The 20716-nt window shown below is 44.0% G+C and overlaps 1 protein-coding gene across 1 annotated transcript in view; it reads left to right on the top strand.

Moving 5' to 3' along the window:
* LOC146789333 (pituitary tumor-transforming gene 1 protein-interacting protein-like) overlaps window positions 1-20716 on the top strand; it is a 182761-nt gene that overhangs the window by 126033 nt on the left and 36012 nt on the right. Inside the window, exon 6 of the mRNA XM_085631164.1 lies at window positions 3125-3171. Coding sequence (XP_085487290.1) covers window positions 3125-3171 — 47 coding nt within the window. The remainder of the gene's footprint in view (window positions 1-3124; window positions 3172-20716) is intronic.

Genomic DNA, 20716 nt, shown 5'->3' with positions numbered 1-20716 from the left:
AAAAACACTATCTAGAATTACAATTCCTTAGGCCATGAATATTCCCCTCATAGAACACACTACCTCTTTTACATGTGATAAAACTCTTCAACGTTATTTTTCTTAATCTTTTCTTCTCCGTGAAATTGTCCAGCTCATTTTCTTCTTTCTTCTATTTTTGCCAAGCATCTAAGAACAATAAACAAATACAGAACTATGTAATACCTCTGAATATAGAAGTACGTTAGGAAAATGTCTTATTTTGCACAAACATAACTTTTTTTCCCCACCTTTCCCCTTTTCTTATTACTATAAGGGAAGTGGTGGGTGGGATAATGTTAGCCTCTCTGTCTTTAATGAAATCTTGATTCTCTATTCATATCAATCGCCATTTCATTACAAGACTGGAAGCTACCATATGCACGTTGAAAACCCTTTAACACCACATTTGCCATAAAGGTCAAAAGCTAAACTGTTCAATGTTTGTCCTGTTACGCGGGTGGTGAAAGTGCCCAATTACGCAATGTTGGTGGAGAATGGGAATGGTGGAACAAGAGGAGTGTTGCCTTGATTAAAAAGATGGATGGTCAGCAGGAGGTGGATAGTGCTTTCACCAGAGTACCTACTTGAAGCACGAGTATTTCTGGAGATTGGTGGATTGGAAACGAGTGTGGAATTGACAATTCGGATGAAGACCAGGTTGCGAGATCGGGGCCTCATAGTTGTGAGAGTGGAGATGAGATGAGATGGTGTGGTCTTGTCAAGTATGGAGTTCACTAACACTGCTCATGATGAGAGTGCGGATGCAAATACTCATGTTGTTCATAAACCGGTTCCCATTTCGTCAAGGAGGATGGGCAGAATATCTACAAGCTGTGCCAAGCACCTGCAGGACTATGTTCTGAACTAATGCTTGTATAATATTATATTGTTAAAGTTGTCAAATTCACCTGCAGTACTATGTTCTGAACTAATATATTGTCATGGTGTCAAATTTTGCTGTGCTATTTCACAACCGTTGTTGTATATAACCACAAGACCTTTACTGTGCTATTTCACAATTGTTGTTGCTATATAAATACAGGACCTTTACATTGTCCTCGGCTATTTAGTTCAATCGTTAACAATCCTATTTTGTTTAGTTTGAGTTTTCGTTTGTGGTTTACTATTTGGGTTTTTATTTCTCAGTTTGTTGTTCATTATAGTTAAGGGGGAAGATGTGTGTTATGTTCTGCTGTGGAATGTTCATCCAGGGTTCCGGTTGAGTGTTCCAGATCCGTTGCTGTGAGATCTTAGGCAGTCAACAGGGGTTACCGTGTGCTGTTCGTGTACTTCATCAAATAAACTATTCTGCAAGGTTATTGAGTCCTGACCATGTTTGTTGACATAACTATAACCCCTATCAATTGGCCCTACTTCCTGTAACTCTCTATTCACTCTACCTAGAAGCTTACATTTACACAGGATTACAGTACTACAGTAGTGAATTGTATCAGCAATAATGGGTTGTATTAGCTGCTATTGCTCTTTCTTGTTCTCCACTGTTTACATTAGCACAGTTTTTATACCACCTACCGAGCAATAGTCGCTTAGAAAACCTTTCCATGAATCACTCTTCTAATTGAGTTTTGCAGCATATGCTGTTGAATTTAGTGTCCCTCAATAAGTTATTTGAGAACCATCAGACTGAAAGTTGCATTGTACAGAAAATGGAATCCTGGACTTGATAGTCCACATGATCTCATAAGTGACAATATACAGGGCTGTCACAAGGGGGAAACAGCTGGTGATGTTTGCCCGAGGCCCTGTCTTTTCAGGTCACTGCATTACCACTGATAAATCTAGCAGGCTACACCTGCTTTTGTGGTATATTCAAGGCCTGGGCGGAGTTCTCTGTAAAGTGACTTAAAAACACCACTGTACAACACAGAGGCCCGCAATCGGTGGAGTTTGTTAGGTCGTGCGCTTTGACTTTTAGTGCAGGATGTTTGTTCCGCGCAGAAAAATCAATGCGAACGGCACCATGTGCAGCGCAAAGAGGGCACTGCTTCTTTCTGACCCTCGAGTAGATTTTCTACTCGAGCAGCAGTTTCCTCAACGCAAACGTATTTTTCTCAACGCGAGTGGTCGTGACCATCCGCAACCACCCGCGTTGAGAAATCTCCATGAGAAGTAGTCTTGCGTTGGATTTTCCTCACTTGCGTTCACCAACTTAACATTGGCGCGCGTGAGCGAGCAAAAATTTCAGCTCCGCGAATTTTTCGCAACTCTTCATACTCCACGGAGTGGGGAAAACACTGCGAACGGAGCAGAGTTCACCGCCCACGCCTAGTATATTCTAGATAAGGTAGGTATCTTTAGTTACTACATGATGTCGAAATTAAACCAAAGATGGGCCATATGCAGTGCTTAGTTTGTAAAAGAATGTGTACCAGTGCCCAAAGCTCTGCTCCGATGCAAATAATGTCAGCGCTCTAAATACCAAGGTTGCTTAGTCTTCAATTCCACCTCGTGCCTCATTAATCCCTTATGAAACACAATGCCCCTTTAACTTACTCTTGCAGACTCCTTGTTTCTCTCTTTGTGACTGCTTTTCCGTCTTTTTCTTCCTCCTGCTTTTCCCTTTGTGTGTTTTTCTCTCCTGCTCTCGAGAAATGTCCGATCAGGAAAAATAAGTGCCGGTCCTCAAAATGGGTGCCAATGGTCCCCACCGACAACCACAAGCTCAAATTAAGCACTGGATATGTAACCTTTATGACCTGAGCTTCACAAAAGCCTCCAACAAGCTTGACATTATATACTAAATCTTTTGCTTTGGAACCTGTAATGTATTTAGAAGTATTATACATTTTGAGATCCGCTTTAAAAAAAGCTCAGTCTATTGTCCTTGTCTTGTCTGTTTAACTTGGTATTTGATTCACTGGTTTGGATTGATAGAGGATTGATATTTGTGGCAGAAACCCCGAAGTATGGGCTAATTAATGGTTTTTGAAGTGCTTACCCAAATGGAATTCATTGTTACAATGTATGCTTGTTGGTGCATTATTGATGGGATCATTGTAGGTACATTTCATGCTCTGAAATGGCGATGAAGGTTTTTGAAGGTATTTGATGCACTAGTAAAATGTATTTATCTTTTGTATAGGAAAAGTGAGAGAAAAGTAAAGGCTGATGACATCCGCAAAAAATATGGTAAGTTGAACTCCAATTTCACTTAGTGCATTATATAATACATTGTAATATCCGATACATCCGAAAAATGTGTCAAATCAAGTACATGTATTGAAGGAGACTGTCTTATGAGCAGAATTTCGAGGATTGGAGGTGAGAGCGCGTTGAGACAGAAGGAAACCACTTGTGATAGGGAGACTCAGAGACACGTGTGAGGGAATGTGAAAGCGGGGAAGGAAATGGCAATATCATATGAGGCAGTTGACCCAAACATAAATGCATACCTAAAAGTAAGAAACAAGATGTGCACAGGACCACATTCCACCAGACAAACCCAAACACCCCATTTTAAAATAAACATTAAATAGTGATTAATGGAAACGCATTTTTATCTCAAGAAACATACTGCATGATGCTTAAACGAACGACAATTATTGATAGAAAACTGCTCTCCTAAATTTGAATGTATTACTTTTTGGGGGGGTTTAATTTATGTCACCATTTCACAAATTTGTTATTGTCTTTCTAGAATCACATTGCACCTATTGATTAAGTATATCACATAAAGACTTGACCTTTTGTGTGTTTTGACACATGCTCGTGTACAATATTTTTCACCTGTGATCACTAACACCACAGCAGACAGTGCACTTCTATTACAGTTAATAAAATGCCTTTGTTTTTAGCTTCTCTACATATTTAGGCCTCGCCTATGGGCGGCGTTAGCTGTCTGTTGGCAGGCAGACCTATTGTACCCAATATAGACTTAGAGTGGGTAATGTTCCACCCTTGCTCATAATTCGACCGCTTTCTTGTCTACTTCGCTTCCAGTCCCCTGATTCATTGGCTTTACTTGCTGTTCGTGTGTTTGTTCCACCCAAGTAGCCATTCGGTCTTACCATGTTTTGACTGGATGTCATGAAAGAATCTACTTTTGACATCAGGCCATGCATTTCTGTAAGAGCTCTCAATTCTCTTTATTAAAAACGAGTTCCTCAAGAATCCACTGGCGCCCTCAACCCCTGGCACTCTAACAGCTGCCCACACTGATTCAGTGTACAGTCATCTTTAAATGGTGTTGAAAACCTTCAAAGATAACCGTGAGTATATGTGCCTGTGCCGCGACCGTCTTGGAATGATTTTTTTGGGGAAAAAAAGAAAAATCATTACAGTATGGCCTGCCTGTGTGTGCATACATGCACAGGAGCAATGTTTGAGTAATTTCTCTAAATCCCAAGTTCGCCACCTTGCGCACCTCCATGTGCACACATGGTGGCCAAAAAGCAGCATTAGCAAAGCGAGATTGATTAGCTATAGCAGTGCTTATTTCCCTTTGATGATGATGGTGAAGGATTTATAAAGCGCAACAAATACCCTAGGGTGTCTAAACGCTGCCTTTAACCGTTACAGATCAGGACGGACTGAGCATGGGAGTTATGTCTTAAACAGCCAGGTTTTTAGGCCCTTTCTAAATTTTAACAGGATGGACTTTGTTTTAGCGAGGTGGGCAAGGAGTCCCACAGCTTAGTTGTTGAGGCCGTGAAGCTCTTGCCCTCCCCCACCTTGCCCTGCTAACTCTAGGAACAATTGTTTCCATGTTCGGCAGATGTAAGGGATCGTGCAGGTATGCATGGCTTAAAAAAGTTTGCCATTTGCTTTGGCCCTAGCTTTTTAAGTGATTTAAAGGCGATGCAAAGTGACTTAAATTGGATTTTCTTGGCCACTGGTAGCCAGTGAAGATTGAGTAAAGCTGTGGAAACTGAATCGAATTTAAAAATACCCCAAAGTACTCTTGCTGCTGCATTCTGAACAGTCTGTAATTTTTGAATGCTATGCTTGGGAGAACTGGAAAAGAGAGCATTAAGGTAGTCCAATCTTGAGGATATCTGCACCGATGCCGCCATTTTCCTTAGGTTCGTAGGGATTGCCGGAAGAATTTTCCTTAACTTTTTCAAGATAAAAAAGCAAGACGAGGTGACCGAGTTTATTTGTGCTTCAAAAAACTGCTTGGTATCCAATATATCTGCAAGATTTCTAGCTTTGAGCACTGGTTTAGGTAAGGAACCAGGTTGGACCGGCCACCAGCTATCCATTCAGAATGAGAGGTTGTTCCCCAGCACCAAAACCTCTGTCTTTGAATTGTGACATGAATTACATCGGGCCAGCGATGGAAAAGATCGTGGGCTTTCTTGGCCAGAGCGAAACGTGTTGGCTGAACATTCTTGCACTCCTATATGTAACGTTATTAAATCTAGCATTGAAATAGAAATAAAATAAAAATGAATTTTAATAAGAACATAAAAGAAAACAATATCGAAATATTAAACCCTTTTAGAGGTGAGTGCTGATTTCTTTCACGTTCTACAGCTGAGAGCTAGGGTTATATCCAGAAGAGTCCATGAACCTCCTGTCACATGAGTTCTTTACAGTAAGCTTTGGGCAGTTATCTTTTTATGGACGATAATCCGTAATGTGCCATTATAATGTGATTTTGTATTTATTTTCAGTGTTGCACGATATTTTTTTATCATTTGATTATCATGTTGATGGCACTAGTTGAACCTTTTGATTTCATTGTAATTTTGTGTTTCCTTGTTTCCTAAAGTGCTTTAAAGCCCCTTGTAATTTGTGGAGCCACGGAAGGAGCTCCTGTGTCTACCTGGCTAGGCTGAACAATGAAAAGGAGTTTTGCCTAGTCCTGGGAGAACCAGGGGCTAACTTAAACATCCCTTCACTGCAGTTCCTGTGAATGATCCACACCTTACTGCCGTGATCCTGCGCTTGGCTGCTATCTGTTGAACAGTCACAGCAACCGCTATGAAGCAAAGGCTTTGGTGCCGCGATGGGATTCACCCCCTTGGTCTCTAAGAGACCTCTGTGTGTTTTGTAATTAGGACATTCTGCTCTCATGGGGCAGAATGTTCTCATAGCTGTATAGTCTGTTATAGACCGCTATGGCGACCATTAAATGTCCACTCCCTTGTTAAAGGCCCTTACCTTCGGCTTGGGTCGTTGATGCAGGAGAGGGCTGTTAATGTCCAGCAAAGCCCGCTGCAGCAGCCTATAATGATTTAGCTAACATGGTAGATGTCCTACTCATAATACATTTTCATTTCTCAGTTCTCCCTCAAGCTATTTTATCACAGAAAAAGATGACTTAGATATTTTATGTAAATATATAGATATGACCCAGATGACTCTTTCAACGCATTATGTTCGCATAATCATAGCCCGAATTAGGACAGGGTTTGCTCTAGTAAAAATAATATTGTCTGCGTAGATGCATGTGTTCTCTGAACACCTTTATTGTCGAGTGGATTACATCTTTGTGCAGCTTACTTGGTTCAATTAAAAACATCTAAATTACGGCTCCTTGTGAAACTAAAATGTTTACCCTATCGTAAATGATACATTTATTTGAAATATTTTGCAAGGCCGCCTCTGAATATCCTAATCATTGTAAGTTTTATAATCACATTTTTGCTTTTACCTGTCAAAGCCGAATTCCATTTATAGTAGTGCACATTGAAAAACAACCACTGTTAATACTGAAAGAAAAAACAGAAACATTATATTACAGAATTGCCTGCCAGACACATGGCTAGAAGTGGCTTGTTTCCAAATAGTAAAAAATGAGTGGCAGGATGACAAGCACTTAGCTAACCCCGACTGTAGATTAGGCAGATCATGCATCAGATGTCAAGGGATGATGCTTCGAAGGGGATGCGCTTTCCCCTCCTTAACCACTTCATTTAAATGGTAATGACTCACCTGCAATGCATCACAACTGCCGCTCGTTTCTTCCCGTCGTCCTTTGGGAGGCCTGGAGGTTGTAGAGGGTTGGTAGCTGGAGATGCACGTTCTTCGTAGACGCACTCCTTCCATCAGTATGTCATGCAAACGTATGACCGTGCAGGGCTTTTTGATGGCAGAAAAAAAATGATGGTGTATACACGAGAGAATATAACTCGCTTTTACCAAAACACACAGGTACGTATGAAACGCATGTACGTTATTTTCAAAAAGCATTTATTTGTTAGAATTCAAAACCTGAAAACCCATTAATATTAATCAATTATTAATTAATCAATTATCTAATTTTATTCAGCGGCTCATTTGCACGGCACGTGACCTCCCACGTGGTGTAATATAAAACAAATCTTAGATCATCATTAATGACCTCACTAATGACATCAGCAGTGACATCACTGGTGTTTGATACAGAACACAAGACACATGGGATGATGGTCTGGGTCCATTCCCTAGACACAGCCTAAGCAGGACATTTGCTGTAGCCATGCTACAGCAGAGCATACAGCACATGGTCTGCGGTGACATGTATCCGATGCCTTTGACCATGCCTGCTAATGCAATTGGTACAGGGGCATGGTGCATACAAGATATAGAGACATAGGGCACAACTCTCTGCAGTGAGCGCAGTGCATGGGCTTCTGCTGTGCCCTGTGGCCACTCGATAGAGGGACATAGGACATTCACAAAGTCATGTATGTACACCGCACAGACTATGTCTGTGAATGCGACATTCGTGTGCATTGTTCATATGGTCAGTGGATTGCTTTATGAATGGCGTTATTGGTTAGGCTGTATGGCTTTGATCAGTGTCTTGAACCTTTTATGCATCAGTATCTAAGCACAACTGCCAAAGTGGTTTCCAGGTTTTGAATTTAACTTAAACAAATCCTTCAATTAAACTTAAAATTTAGTTTGTAAATACCAATACATTCTTTTACCCTCTTTTAATACTGGAAAGCTGTTCACCTAATCAAATAAAGAACTCGCAGCACAGTGAATTGTTTTTCTGTTTTCAAGCCGAGCTTGTCATTGGTCCATCGAGAGTAATTTAGCCATAGCCTGTTTGAAAATACCCCCACATAAGGCGAGCATTGTAGAGCAGATTTGTTACAGGGGGCCAGGTGATAAGTGAAACAGAGGTTCACAGAAAACCCTTTTTGAGAAGGGCATCGTGGTTCACACTGAGCTCTTGCTCCCATCTTTCTGCGTTATCCCAAACACATTACTGGTTTGCAGACTCCACGGTGACCGGTCCCATTCTAACTTGTTCCACAATTCTTTCTGTCCGTCTTGCCTTTGTCAGTAAAGATCTTTATCACTCAGATTTGCTGTGTACTCCTTCTGTTTGCATGTAAAACCTTTGAGCTCTGGGACTGTACTGCTATAAAATAAAAAATGTAAATAAATGAAAGTTGCATTTGTTTTGACACTAACGGATGTTCTCATAGTTATTCTACGAAAATGAAAAAAAGAAGTTTAAAAATAGCCACGGACATCCTAATCAAGATTATGCCAGAGATTCACCTTCTTGACCCCAGTTCTGTTTATGTTCTTCCTCGGGATACATTTTTCTATTCTCGTGACGTGGGACTTGACAGAAAGTGAAGCGAGGGAGAACTGACCAACAGTTGGGGTGCTTAAATACAGCAGTGCGGACACAGTTACCAGTGATGCAGTCCCATTGTCGGAAGCCTGAATTTGGGCAATATGGATGCAGGTGTCAATGAGGCACAGACGGGCATGGTAACGCCCACCGTGTTACCTTTGCCATCTACCACTCCACAATCTACAAGAGCGAACGACTGCCAGTTGTAAAGGGGGAATGCGCATTCCATCATCTTCCAGTGAACATGTTGTCTAAAATGGAAGACGTCTCTGACACTGCATCAGTACAGCTTCCAGCCTGCCTAATATTTAAGGATTTGCATTTTTCGTTTATTTAGCAATTTGGCTTGCCAGCATCATCTGACTCCTCCCTGTCTTAGCTTTCTGAAGCTTTTTTTTTTTTGCTTTACCTGTTTCTAGCCCTGCTTCTTCAGTTCCTTACTTTAGCAGCTCCTGGCTATTGTATTGCCCTTCCTGGGTGTTTTTTTAATGCATTGCACTACTGAATGCAAAATCCCTCTGACTCCTAGGCTCAAGTTCTTCTTTCCAGCTATTGAAGACCCATTGGGACAACAATGACCAGTTTTGCATACCGATACCCGGGACCCTGATGTCCATCTTCTGCAGAACAACAGTTCATTTATTTGTTACTGCCTGTTGGAAATTTGCTTCAATGGTAATTGCATCTTCCATTCAAAACAATACCATCACCACAGTGGAACTACTCAGTCATTACTCCCTTTGCAACTGCATCTACCACGACCAGAGGCTAGCAGATAGAGAGGCCCTTAGATCCTGGTTTTTCCTATGCTGCTACGAGCGGGTTCCCATCAACTGTGAGCGATGACTAAGAATTTGCCAACAGCACCAGGTCAGGATGGCATGCCCATGGCCGAAGCCCCAAGGCAGATCCCATTGACTGAGCAGCCTTGCATCCTTGCAAGCTTTGTCCTATGTCAAAACGTTTGGAGCACAGCACTGAGGCAGAAGCCCAGATCATGGAACTGGCAGGCCTGGACCCTGGTCTCACTGGGCGGATTGTGGTGAAGCATACACTTGGACCAGCACACCATGACATTATCCACCTTTAAAGTAACAGTGCCTGAATGGTGCCTTGTGTCTGGAACCTGATTCTCCCAGATCACTGCTGTAGTTGCACAGGCCAACACCGCAGTTGGAATGGACTAGTGGTTCTGAACTTGCTATCTTTGGATGGTGCTTGAGTGAGGAGAGAGCTCATTGAACCTAGACCTTTGGTCTGGCTAAATGTGGGGATCTTGTGTCCGGCAAATGGTGAGCTTGGTCGTCCCCATGGCACCTTGAGTTGGTCTGGGGGCCTGCCTCATCCCTGGGGCAACTTTGAATCCCAGGTGTGGGGGAGCACACGATGTGGCTGGGGCGAGAGGGATTAACTGTGCTTTCCCAGGGGTTGGGGCCCCTGTGTTTGCACTCTCGACTGCTCGTGCTGCAAGAGAGCAGGTTGGGAAATAGAATCTCGTGAGAACCCTGGCTTGGGTGGCACAGGCTGCTGGCTGAGTGTCTGACTTGGTCCCCATCAGGGACATGATGATTGGACACACCCGTGGTGGGATGAAGGTTCGCCGTCTGGCTGCAGCAAACCCTTTGGTATACCGGATAGTGGGTCCAAGTAGGGGACTCAGCTGGGGTTTGCCCCTGCTTGCTCCGGTGTAGTGCATTGGAGTTGGTGCTCCAATTGATTATTTCCTGCAAAGTGGCAAACATTAACTGACCCAAGTTCCCCAGCTGGATAAGTTATTTATTCGCTCTTCCGAGAGCAGATCATCTGCAGACTCCACAGCAAGACCAGGAAGCTGAAGATTGACGTGTCGCTCATATGACAGGACCTTAGTAATGTGATTAACAGAGTTACTGAGGCTGAAGGTCACATATCAGGTTTTGAGGGTAGTGTTAAGATGTTGCGGACATCTGTAGCCCGCTTACCAGTGACATCCAAAACCCTTGAAGTCCAAGTAGAAGATGCAGAGGGCCATGCAAACTTAATTACTTGCAGTTTATGGGCTTTCCAGATGAAGAAGAGGGCACACAACTGGAATGATTTATCAAACAGTTGCTGAAAGATATCATTCCATCTCCCTCTTTCATTGTTGAGCGGGCTCACCTCCAGCTAGTACATAGACACCCCTTGACTACTCTATCAGATCATAGCCAGAATCCTCAACTTCCAAAAACTGTATGAAATTCTGAGACGTATACTTACCTTGGACCAGGTTCACTTGAGTCTGCCTGTATCATAGTATTCTCTGAATACAACCTGTATGGAAAACACATGAGGAAATCCTTTAAGGAACTTAAACACAAACTGCAATGGGCCTATGATGCATGATCTTGTACCCTGCCAGAGTCAAGATGATCTTCTAGTCCATGGTGTTCTCCGATACCTCTTGGGAGGCATGGGATGGTTAGAGGAGGGGCTGAAACCAGTACATGGGAGCAGGTTCTCATTATTTCCATGCCTGGGTGACTGGCCATTAAAGACACTGCTCCAAGCATAGGGTGAAGCGACGGTGGGAAAGGGAGAGTCGGAAACTGGCCAAACCTCCTCATTATCGGGGGGCGCTAGAGGGCACGCTGCGGAATGGATGCACGTTAGTGCCGCTCTGCCAGTCAGGGACACAATCCTGTTGCAGACTGCCGGTATTGGTGTGTCCTCTTAGAAAATAAATACTGGTAATCGCATCGGAACCCTTTGGCTTCCCGCTGCTGCCTTCGAACGCGCGGGGGAGGCAGTCACTGTGCAGAAATTCCTCTTTAAAAAATCGGGACCCAGGCTGCGGACGAGCACACAAGATGGCGGCGGCCACAGCAGAGCTGGCAGCGTCCGTGCCGTGAAGATGGCGGTGCAGGGCTGAAGGTGTGCTGAAGGTGAGAGTGACACTGTCAGGACGGCTGGCCCCCTGCGAGGAGCGCTATACTATCGACCCTAAGAACACAGGACAGATAACCAGGGTGCAGGGCAGGTGACTCGATATTAAGAAATTGCGCGGTGTGGGCCTCATGCGCCAACAAACCCCAGCGATTTATATTCACTGCCCACAAACCTTGTGGTCCCTATCTTTGGTGTGAGCCTGCCCTTGCCGGACTGTGTAGTTGGAGGGAGCTTGCTGCTATGTGGTATCCCCACCCGGCGCCGCAGCCTGCAGCCCCCTGGACTTGGCTGCGCGCTGTGTTCCTTGCCTGCAACGGTCCGTGGAAACACTTCAACACTTACGCGACCTGGCGAAGTCACATATGCTTGGTGCGCATATCTCCGGATAGCTTAACAAGCCTGTGTATTGGTGACTCATCACGCGTGGCGTACTTTGATATACTCCAGTGCTTTTGCTACCACTTATTACACTGCCAGGCCGCAACGATAGAACATTGCGAAAATGGCTATATGTAGAGGCGGATCTGGGGTTACCCTCACTTGTTAATGTTGCCCAAGGTTGACTAACACGGTGACCCCACAGTTCGAGGAAGTGTGAGTCAGTACAGGTGCTGCGTGTTGCCGCCACTCTACTTCTCAATTGCACTTGCGTCCCCTTTGATACAGGCAGGCAGCCACATACGTAAACTAGATCTACCAAATTGACGCTGTTATAATGGGAAAACCGACCGACAACACCCGAAACTGACCTTTGAAAACAAACGCTCCACCAAGCAGACGATGGCGCACTCGAACACCGAATTGTATTCGGACCAGACACAGCAATCCAAGATGGACACCACCCTACAAGCCATTCAACAAAGCCTCCAAGCTATCAACGGCAAACTAGACTTTCTCACACAGTGGGTGGATAACATGGCATCCAAACTTGACAAGCACGGCGAGAGATTGGCAGAGGTACGCATATCTGCGGTCGAGGATGAATCCAGTGCAACGGCATGCAAATGCGCGGAGCTGAGCAAAATACTGGCGGTCATACAACAGAAAAATGAAGATTTGGAAGCCCGGTCCCGCTGTAATAATGTACGCATCATTGGAATACCGGATAGCACCAACACGGGTAGGCTGGAGACATACGTGGAAGACATGCTGCGTGACATCTTTGGAGCTGAACACTTCTCTAGCCTGCTTGTTGTTGAACGCGCACACAGATCCCTTGCACCTCCGCCTGTCCCGGGTCACCCACCAAGGCCCAACATTGCATGTGTCCTAAACTATAGAGACAGGGACACTATATTACGCATGGCGAGAGAGAAACAACAGATAAACTACAAAGGTAATAACATCTCCTTCTACCCCGACTTCACGATGGCGGTGCAAATGGCCCGCAAAGACTTTGCTTCCATCACAACAAAGCTGCTGGAACTGGGGATCGAATACGCGATGTTGTACCCTGCGAGACTGCGCATCACACAAGATGGTTGCTCAAAATTTTTCGCAACATCCAAAGCAGCACAAGACTTTATCAAAAAGACCCTCTCTGCCCGCAGGGTCCACCTTACAGCCACATCTGATCCGGACTTGGACTGATTCCCTGTATAGGGTGGTAAAGTATTTCCTATGCTCTGCAATTGTTATGTCACGCAATGTAGGTATCTCTCCACACATGATCTGTTATGTATCGAAACTGCGATGATTCTCTGCCTCTACACTGACTTATCCTTACTAAAGTATATCTTGTCCTGTGTTTCCCTGACTGGACATTCCCATTCATTACGTGGGGCAGGGGCCTCTATGTGCTCAGTGCGCATGTGAGACTTTTAACGATGTTGATCACTGTTATATCCTGCCCTTTTCCCTTGATAGAATGTTTGACGCATACGGAGGCAATATTTCACGCCATGCTAAGTTAAAACAGCACCTCAAATGTGTGGTATGGCTAATTGTTAGGTATTGTTCCGCTATGGCCTACTTAATCTTAATTGCTCTATTGGGGATAACTGTTTATGATATGATGTCTGCTAGGGATCTGCATGTATTCTATCTCCTTCATGCAACACGCTAAAGTCAATATTGGACTGTAGATCCACTCACAATACTGTTACCATTTACAGGGCAGGACATTTTGACTCACCTATGATCCACTATGGGATTGATGTAGCTTGATAATGCACCGTACGAAACGTTTATTCCCCGACCACATCTGTTTTTTTTCATACAGATGTTGAGACGAGCACTCAGCGCCCCCCCGCCCCCCGAGGGTGCTCCCCGTAATGGTTAGTTCAATGGCACTGTTGTTTAAATGGGCATGGCTTTGGCATGATTGGGATGCCGAAGTGGGCGGGGGGTTTACGGGGTTGTTTTTTTTTTACGGGTGGATGTTGCTGAAATGCATCAAAATGATTATTACACTGTACACATGGTTCAAAATGATTGTAAATTGATGTGTGTAATACTACTTGTACGCATGAAAGATAGCTATCTGATTCCTCACCACCCTGGTTATAGGCGAACCTACTGAAGTTATACTAAAATCATCACAGATTCGTTTTTTAACCTGAACGTTAGGGGTTTAAATAACCCTAAAAAACATAAGACAAGTTTTTGCTTACCTTGATCGGCACCGAGTAGATGTGGCAGTGCTGCAAGAGTCTCATTTGGCTAAAACTAATGAATGCCCCTTAGGAAAGTAAATGGGCTGAAATTGTCCTCACATCTTCATACTCTTCCTACTCACTGGGAGTCATCATATTAGTAAAAAAGGGCATCCACTTCATTATAGATCGCACCGTAACTGACGAGCAGGGCCGCTACATTATAGTCGCGGGACATTTACGAGGGCACCCAGTGGCGCTAATTAATAAATATAGTCTCAATATAGATGACCCTGAATTCTTCTGTAATATATGGCGCACCCTTAGAGAGTTGCTCGTAACGGAAATACTATGGGGCGGTGATCTCAATCTCTCAATTGTAGAGGGAGTCGACCGCTCAGGAGCCACTAGAGAACCGCACAAGCGGGCAGTGAAGGCGGTAACAGAGGGTATGGCAGAATTCAACTTGGTATACATATGGCGGCTGCGCAACCCCGACACTACGGAAGCCACACACTATTCATGACCACATGGCAGCTGGTCACGTATTGACTACTGGCTCGCAACAGAAAAACTTTCTACCTTGACAGCCGACGTACAACACCTACCAAAAACATTGTCTGATCATAAGCCCATTCTTCGAACGCTGCAACCCCCCTCATACACCCCTCCTCCCTATGTCTGGAGATTTAATGCTAAGGCACTGCTAGACTCTAACTATGAACCTACCATTAGGAAGGCAATTGAAGAATACTTCACACTAAATCAGTCCTCAGTAGATGACCCTAGTCTCTTATGGGAGGCCTTCAAGGCGGCGATCCGCTGGGTATGTATTCGCGCTACTTCAGGTATCCTCAAAGATATATGCCAGCAACTTACTCAACGTGAGGTGAAACTTAAGATACTGGAACGACAATATGAACATACTCAGAATCTGGCACTTCTGGGTGAGATTCGGAACCTAATTACCGAATACCAAGACTATGCTGACCAAGAACTCAAATATCTCGCCAAACGAAGCGTGGCCAGATCCTATGGGGAGGGCGGTAGACCAGGACGAACACTGGCTCAAAAGATTTGCACTGGTCGCACCACACTGATCGTCAAAATACCACACATTATGACACAGCGGGTATACTAGAGGCCTTTATAGATGCATATGGGGATCTATATACCACCCGGAAGGTAGCTACACCTACGGACATCTCACAATACCTTGAAGATGTGGCCATAGCCCGGCTCTCAGACTCCCAACAAGAATACCTTTCCCAAGCTGTTATGGTCGAAGAAGTTACTACCATAATAACATCTCTACCCAATGGTAAAGCCCCAGGCCCAGACTGCTTCACCAATGAATTTTACAAAGCCTACGTCGATCTGATAGCCCCTCATTTGGTTGAGATGTATGGAGATGCACATGAAAAGCAGATACTGCCTCCTACCTTGCGGAAGGCTATGATTATAGCCCTGTTAAAACCAGATAAGGACCCACAATATTGTGATTCATATAGGCCATTGTCGCTGATTAACACGGATGAACATTTTTTGGCTAAACTGATTGCCACTAGACTCCAACCCCTGATGCCTAACATAGTATTACCGGACCAGTCAGGGTTCATACACAACCGATCTACAGCACACAACATTCGTACCCTTTTCGCTCTATTCCATCAACTTAACCCCGATCTGCAAACTGCTGCAGTATTATTGGATGCAGCAAAAGCATTCGATTCAGTTGAATGGAATTATCTATTCACGGTATTGCAGAGGATGGGGCTACCCCCCCATCTTTCTGCAAAGGATTAAACTATTATACACGCAACCTATAGATACAGGTTAATCAATATGTTTCCGACCCAATCAGCATTACAAGGGACACCCGACAGGGCTGCCCACTGTCGCCGTTATTATTTGCTATTGCAGTGGAGCCTCTGGCATGTAAAATCAGGCAATGTCCTAAGATTATGGCCTTGCAATTTCCGCAGCGTCCACTGAACATTTCACTATATGCCGATGATATGGGGCTATATGTCCGTGATCCAGCTCTAAATCTATCCCCCCTTATTAGGGAATATATTAAATTTGGGAGACATTCAGGACTCCAAATCAACTGGAATAAATCGACCATCATACCGCTGACAGACGCTACCGGACCCTGTTCGACAGAGTTTCCTCTAGAATGGCAAGAGGACTCCATTAAATATTTGGATTTGGTTCCATCGTAGCCCAGAGGTGGTTCTTCGTGAAAATTATGGAACAGTTATTAGTAAATTAGAAGATTAAGTAGAGTGGTGGATCAAACTTCCACTTTCATTGGCAGATCGCATGGCCGTTGTTAAGATGGTTATACTGCCTAAACTTCTCTACCTTTTTAATAGCGTCCCTATTACACCGCCGACAACCCTATTTCGCAGGATAGCCGCCATGATCTCTCGACTCATATGGGCTGGTAAGCAGGCGCGTATAGATCTATATACACTGACTCTGCCCTACTCAGAAGGTGGCTTCAAAGTCCCCGACTTTTCGTTGTATTATTTATGTGCGCAGGCACATTACGCGCATTACTGGTACCATCTGATCAAGTATCTACCGCATACAGCGGTTGAAGATGGCAATGCATGTCCGATACCACTGCGCAACATATAACCACATTCACGTACACACGTCTGCAAAAATGAGATCAACACGATCCGAACCACAAACCTAGCCAGGCAGTGGATGGGTAAACTTGCGAATAAACTGCCATTATACGCACCTGCACTACCACTACAACACCACCGGAACTGTCAGTCACGCAGGAGAAGGTGGGCATGGAGCAATTACAAAAAGTAGGAATAGACACTATGAACGACCTATATGACAAAGGTATATTCATAGACCTTGATCAGCTAGACTATATCGGTAATCCCACACTGCTTTTTACTTTCACAGATTGTAGATTGCAAGGCGCTATCAAACAATTGTACCCCACGTACCCACAGGAACCACCTACCCTACAAGCTCTCCAAATGATTATTCAAAACCCACACAATATGCATCTGGTTCTGAAATTATACGCCCTGCCTCAGGCAGATATAGGGGGAAAGGCGTCCAAAGCATTTGACAGGTGGAATACGATCCTGGATACACCTATTATTGAGAAGGAATGGCATACCAGCTGCTCCCTAACTAGCATGCTCACCCCAAATGGAAATCTACGACTTATACATTATAAGTATGTCCACCAAATATACTACACTCCGCAAAAGCTATGTAGATTTGGGCTTCGACAAAACGCGCAGCGCCAAAGGTGCAATGCGAATAATGCAGATTTTCTTCATTTAGCGTGGCAGTGCCCTGATATTAGAGAATACTGGGAAAATGTCACAACTCTGCTTGGTACGATGCTTGAGACGCAAATAGATTGTACAATCAAGGTCTGTCTCCTGGGCCTGGTCCCAACCTTAAAATCCCTGAAACACAAATTCTGTGTGATTGCATTACTTTTAGCTAAAAGGCACGTCTCTATACACTGGGGGGATACGAGCACTCCTAATGCCAAACAGTGGCATTGAGATATGATATATTATAAAGATACTTTACAGACCTACAAGGAAGAACTGCCCTCTCGTTCCAGACCTAGAGACTTCTGGGTAATGCTAACTGATTATCTTTGCACACACCAAGCTGTAACGTCATTGACCGACTGAACCATTGTTAGAAAAAATAATTATGTCATGTATTGATGTCGAAATGATATACTGTCCAACTGATTCTACTTCTATGCCCGAAATGTTTTGTTGTGTATGTTTGTTTGTATACACTGTATGGAAAAAGCAATAATTAAAAAAAAAAAAACCTCCTCATTATCATCTGGTGACCTAGATTCTGCTCCACTCTCTGGGGAGCCAAGGACCGACTGCTGATCACCCGTGGGCTTTCTCCTGTGGAGGAACCCAGTGGTCTGGGGAGGGGTGGTTCACATGCTGGGAATGAGTAGGTGTAGCTGCAACCTCATTTGGCTTGACTGTGTCTGTCACCCCCCCCCCCCCCTGTTTTTATGCTGTCTGATGTTATACATGCACTTTGGGAATCCCTTCCATTTATCAAGATATCTGGTTCATGCATATGCCGTCTCCACTGAAGATTTCTTAAATTTCCTGATCTGGAGTTTCTCTAACTACTTTCTCTCTTTCTTCCTTTCTTTTGTGCATACCTTGGGTGCCTATTGTTCTTTTTGCTTAGGGAGTTTGGTCCAGACGGATTTATGTTGAGTCCTATCATCAATATTATGTGTTTGCAGGGCCAGCTATGTTAACTGTGCCCCTCCACATTTGGATCTGTCGGGCGCACTTGCTGGAGGGAACAGATGTTTCATGTAGAAGTATAGGTATGGGGCGGTGACTCTTTTAGGTTAGCAGTTCTCTGTCTCTGTTCTGTTATAGATCACCAGATGTAGACTCTTCATTGTCCTTCAACAGCAGTCATCAGCAGGGTCTTCGGCCTCTTTAGTGTCTCTCCACTCCAGTAGATGACCCATGAATCTCCAGGTAGGGTACTGCCTTGCCTTGGTGTTCTGACCCCGAATATCAATTGCCTAGAATCCCCAGGTAGGGTACTGCCTTGCCTTGGTATTTTGTCTAGGATTATCAAATGCCTAATTGATGAAATTAAGAGAGAGGCAATGCTCAGAGCAGCTAAACACAAAACAAAAGAAATGAGGGGGCTCTCCATAAAGAGATTTTTCTGTTTGTGTCTTCCTCTTAGGAATGCCCCTCCACATTCAACTTCTGGTGTTTACTCTACAACTGCAGATCTGTTGTCAAGCACTAGATTGAAATTGCTGACTTGATACTGGACCAGAATTTAGATTCCCATGCACCATGTCAAAGATGTGGTTCTGTGAAGCATCCTAAATCAAAATGGACATCCTGATTCCCACCTAGTTATTATATTGTACGCATTGCATCCATTACTTGCAGACAAAATGGGGATTCATTCTTTCCCACTTGTCAATGCCGTACATTAGCCATTAAATCGATGAGACGCAACATCATCTAACACCACCAGGCCATAACAGGTTTTATGTGGAATATTGCATGGACTTTGACTTCTCAGCTCATAACCATCACCACGTTTTCCTCTGCAACTTTAATCTTCACTGGGGTGACCCTAAAGTCAATTCACCCTAAACTGTCTGGCAACCACTTAATTTAGCACTCTCTGAAACACAAGCATATCAAAGTGCCCTCCTTGGATTTTATCATTTGGTGGAAAGGATCTCATGTGCTTTGCTGGCACTATCAAAGTGGACTGGTCTGATCATCACCAAATCCCTTTTGACCTCATCCTCTCTAAATCAGTCAGCCCAAAAGATCCTACATCTGCACGAGAAACACTGAGAATATAAATTGGAATGCTCTGGAGGTACTCCCGATACACTCTCTTTCTCACCCTTAGGAAATATCAAGACACAAATACAACAAGCATTGGCATAGCCAATAGGTCTCGCTTTTGGGACCTTATAAGTATTTAGTTATGCAACTGTTGCATGGCTAAACACTTATAAGGTCCCAAAGGCGAGACCTATTGGCTATGCCAATGCTTGTCTGTATAAGCCCTGATGGTGGGTCGCCTGGGGTGCCCCTGCACAATCTCCATAGACCACAACCTTTTTTGAGAAAAAACTCATTGGACGCAATTGCTGAAAAATGATACGTCTGTGAGACGGATTGCCTCGACAATGTAGTATTTCAACGCTGCCCATAAAAATGCTTTGTTTTTATTTTGCGCTGCTGTGCTATCTGTAAAAGAAGAAGAAAAAAGACAAAAGCTAAATAGCTCTGCGTGAGCTATTTGAATTCGTTAATGTTTTTTGAAGCTGGGTTAAAGTAAATAAAAAAAATTAGCTATGGAATGCCAGCGCTGGCTATCATAGCGCTTTTTGTTGTAAGGCGGGGGGAATGGGTGCAAAAAAAGGACGTGAGTGGGGGTGGGAGGGACAACAACAATGAAGAAGGAGGAGGGAAGGATAGGGAAAACAACAAGGATGGGAGAGGGGATTAACAGAAGTAGCTGGAGCCTGCAAACACATACACCCTTAAGGAGTGCCTGATTTAAAGAGAATAACAAGATGACGCAACATTACGCACAAAGCTGTCCACTTTCTTACTGGGGAACCAGGTTCTAGTCTCGGTGAAGGCACTATATCCTGTGATTCTGGGTACATCACTTCCTGTGCGTAAAAAAATGGGGGAAAATGTATGTGACCTTGTGTAATGTAACCAGCGCTCAAGTAAAGCATTCCAATACATTAGGGTCGAGCTTATGCTATTAAAAAAAATGCAAAAGAGGCAGGCGAAAAGACCCCTTGGGCGATGACAGCCATACCTACATTCAATCTAAAATGAAAGTTACATAATCACTGGTTATCCCGAAAATCTGGAATGGATTCAGAAACTAAGAACCCTTGTGATTATATTCAGTGGTGTTCCTTGTGTGCTCTCTGTGCACTGCGAGGTTGGTGCGCGAGCTGGAAATTGAAAATGACTCCTCTGGCTCGCTTTCAGCCGAGTCTGAATAAACAGTGTGGGTGGTGACCATTCTGTGAGGCCCTGTTAAGGATGCAATCACTTTCTTACCCTGTGCAGAGCAGTAAATCATGCGA

The sequence above is a fragment of the Triturus cristatus genome, chromosome 10 (genome assembly GCF_964204655.1).
Source record: "Triturus cristatus chromosome 10, aTriCri1.1, whole genome shotgun sequence".
In the NCBI taxonomy this organism is placed as follows: Eukaryota; Metazoa; Chordata; class Amphibia; order Caudata; family Salamandridae; genus Triturus; species Triturus cristatus.
This window is presented reverse-complemented; position numbering and strand designations above follow the sequence as displayed.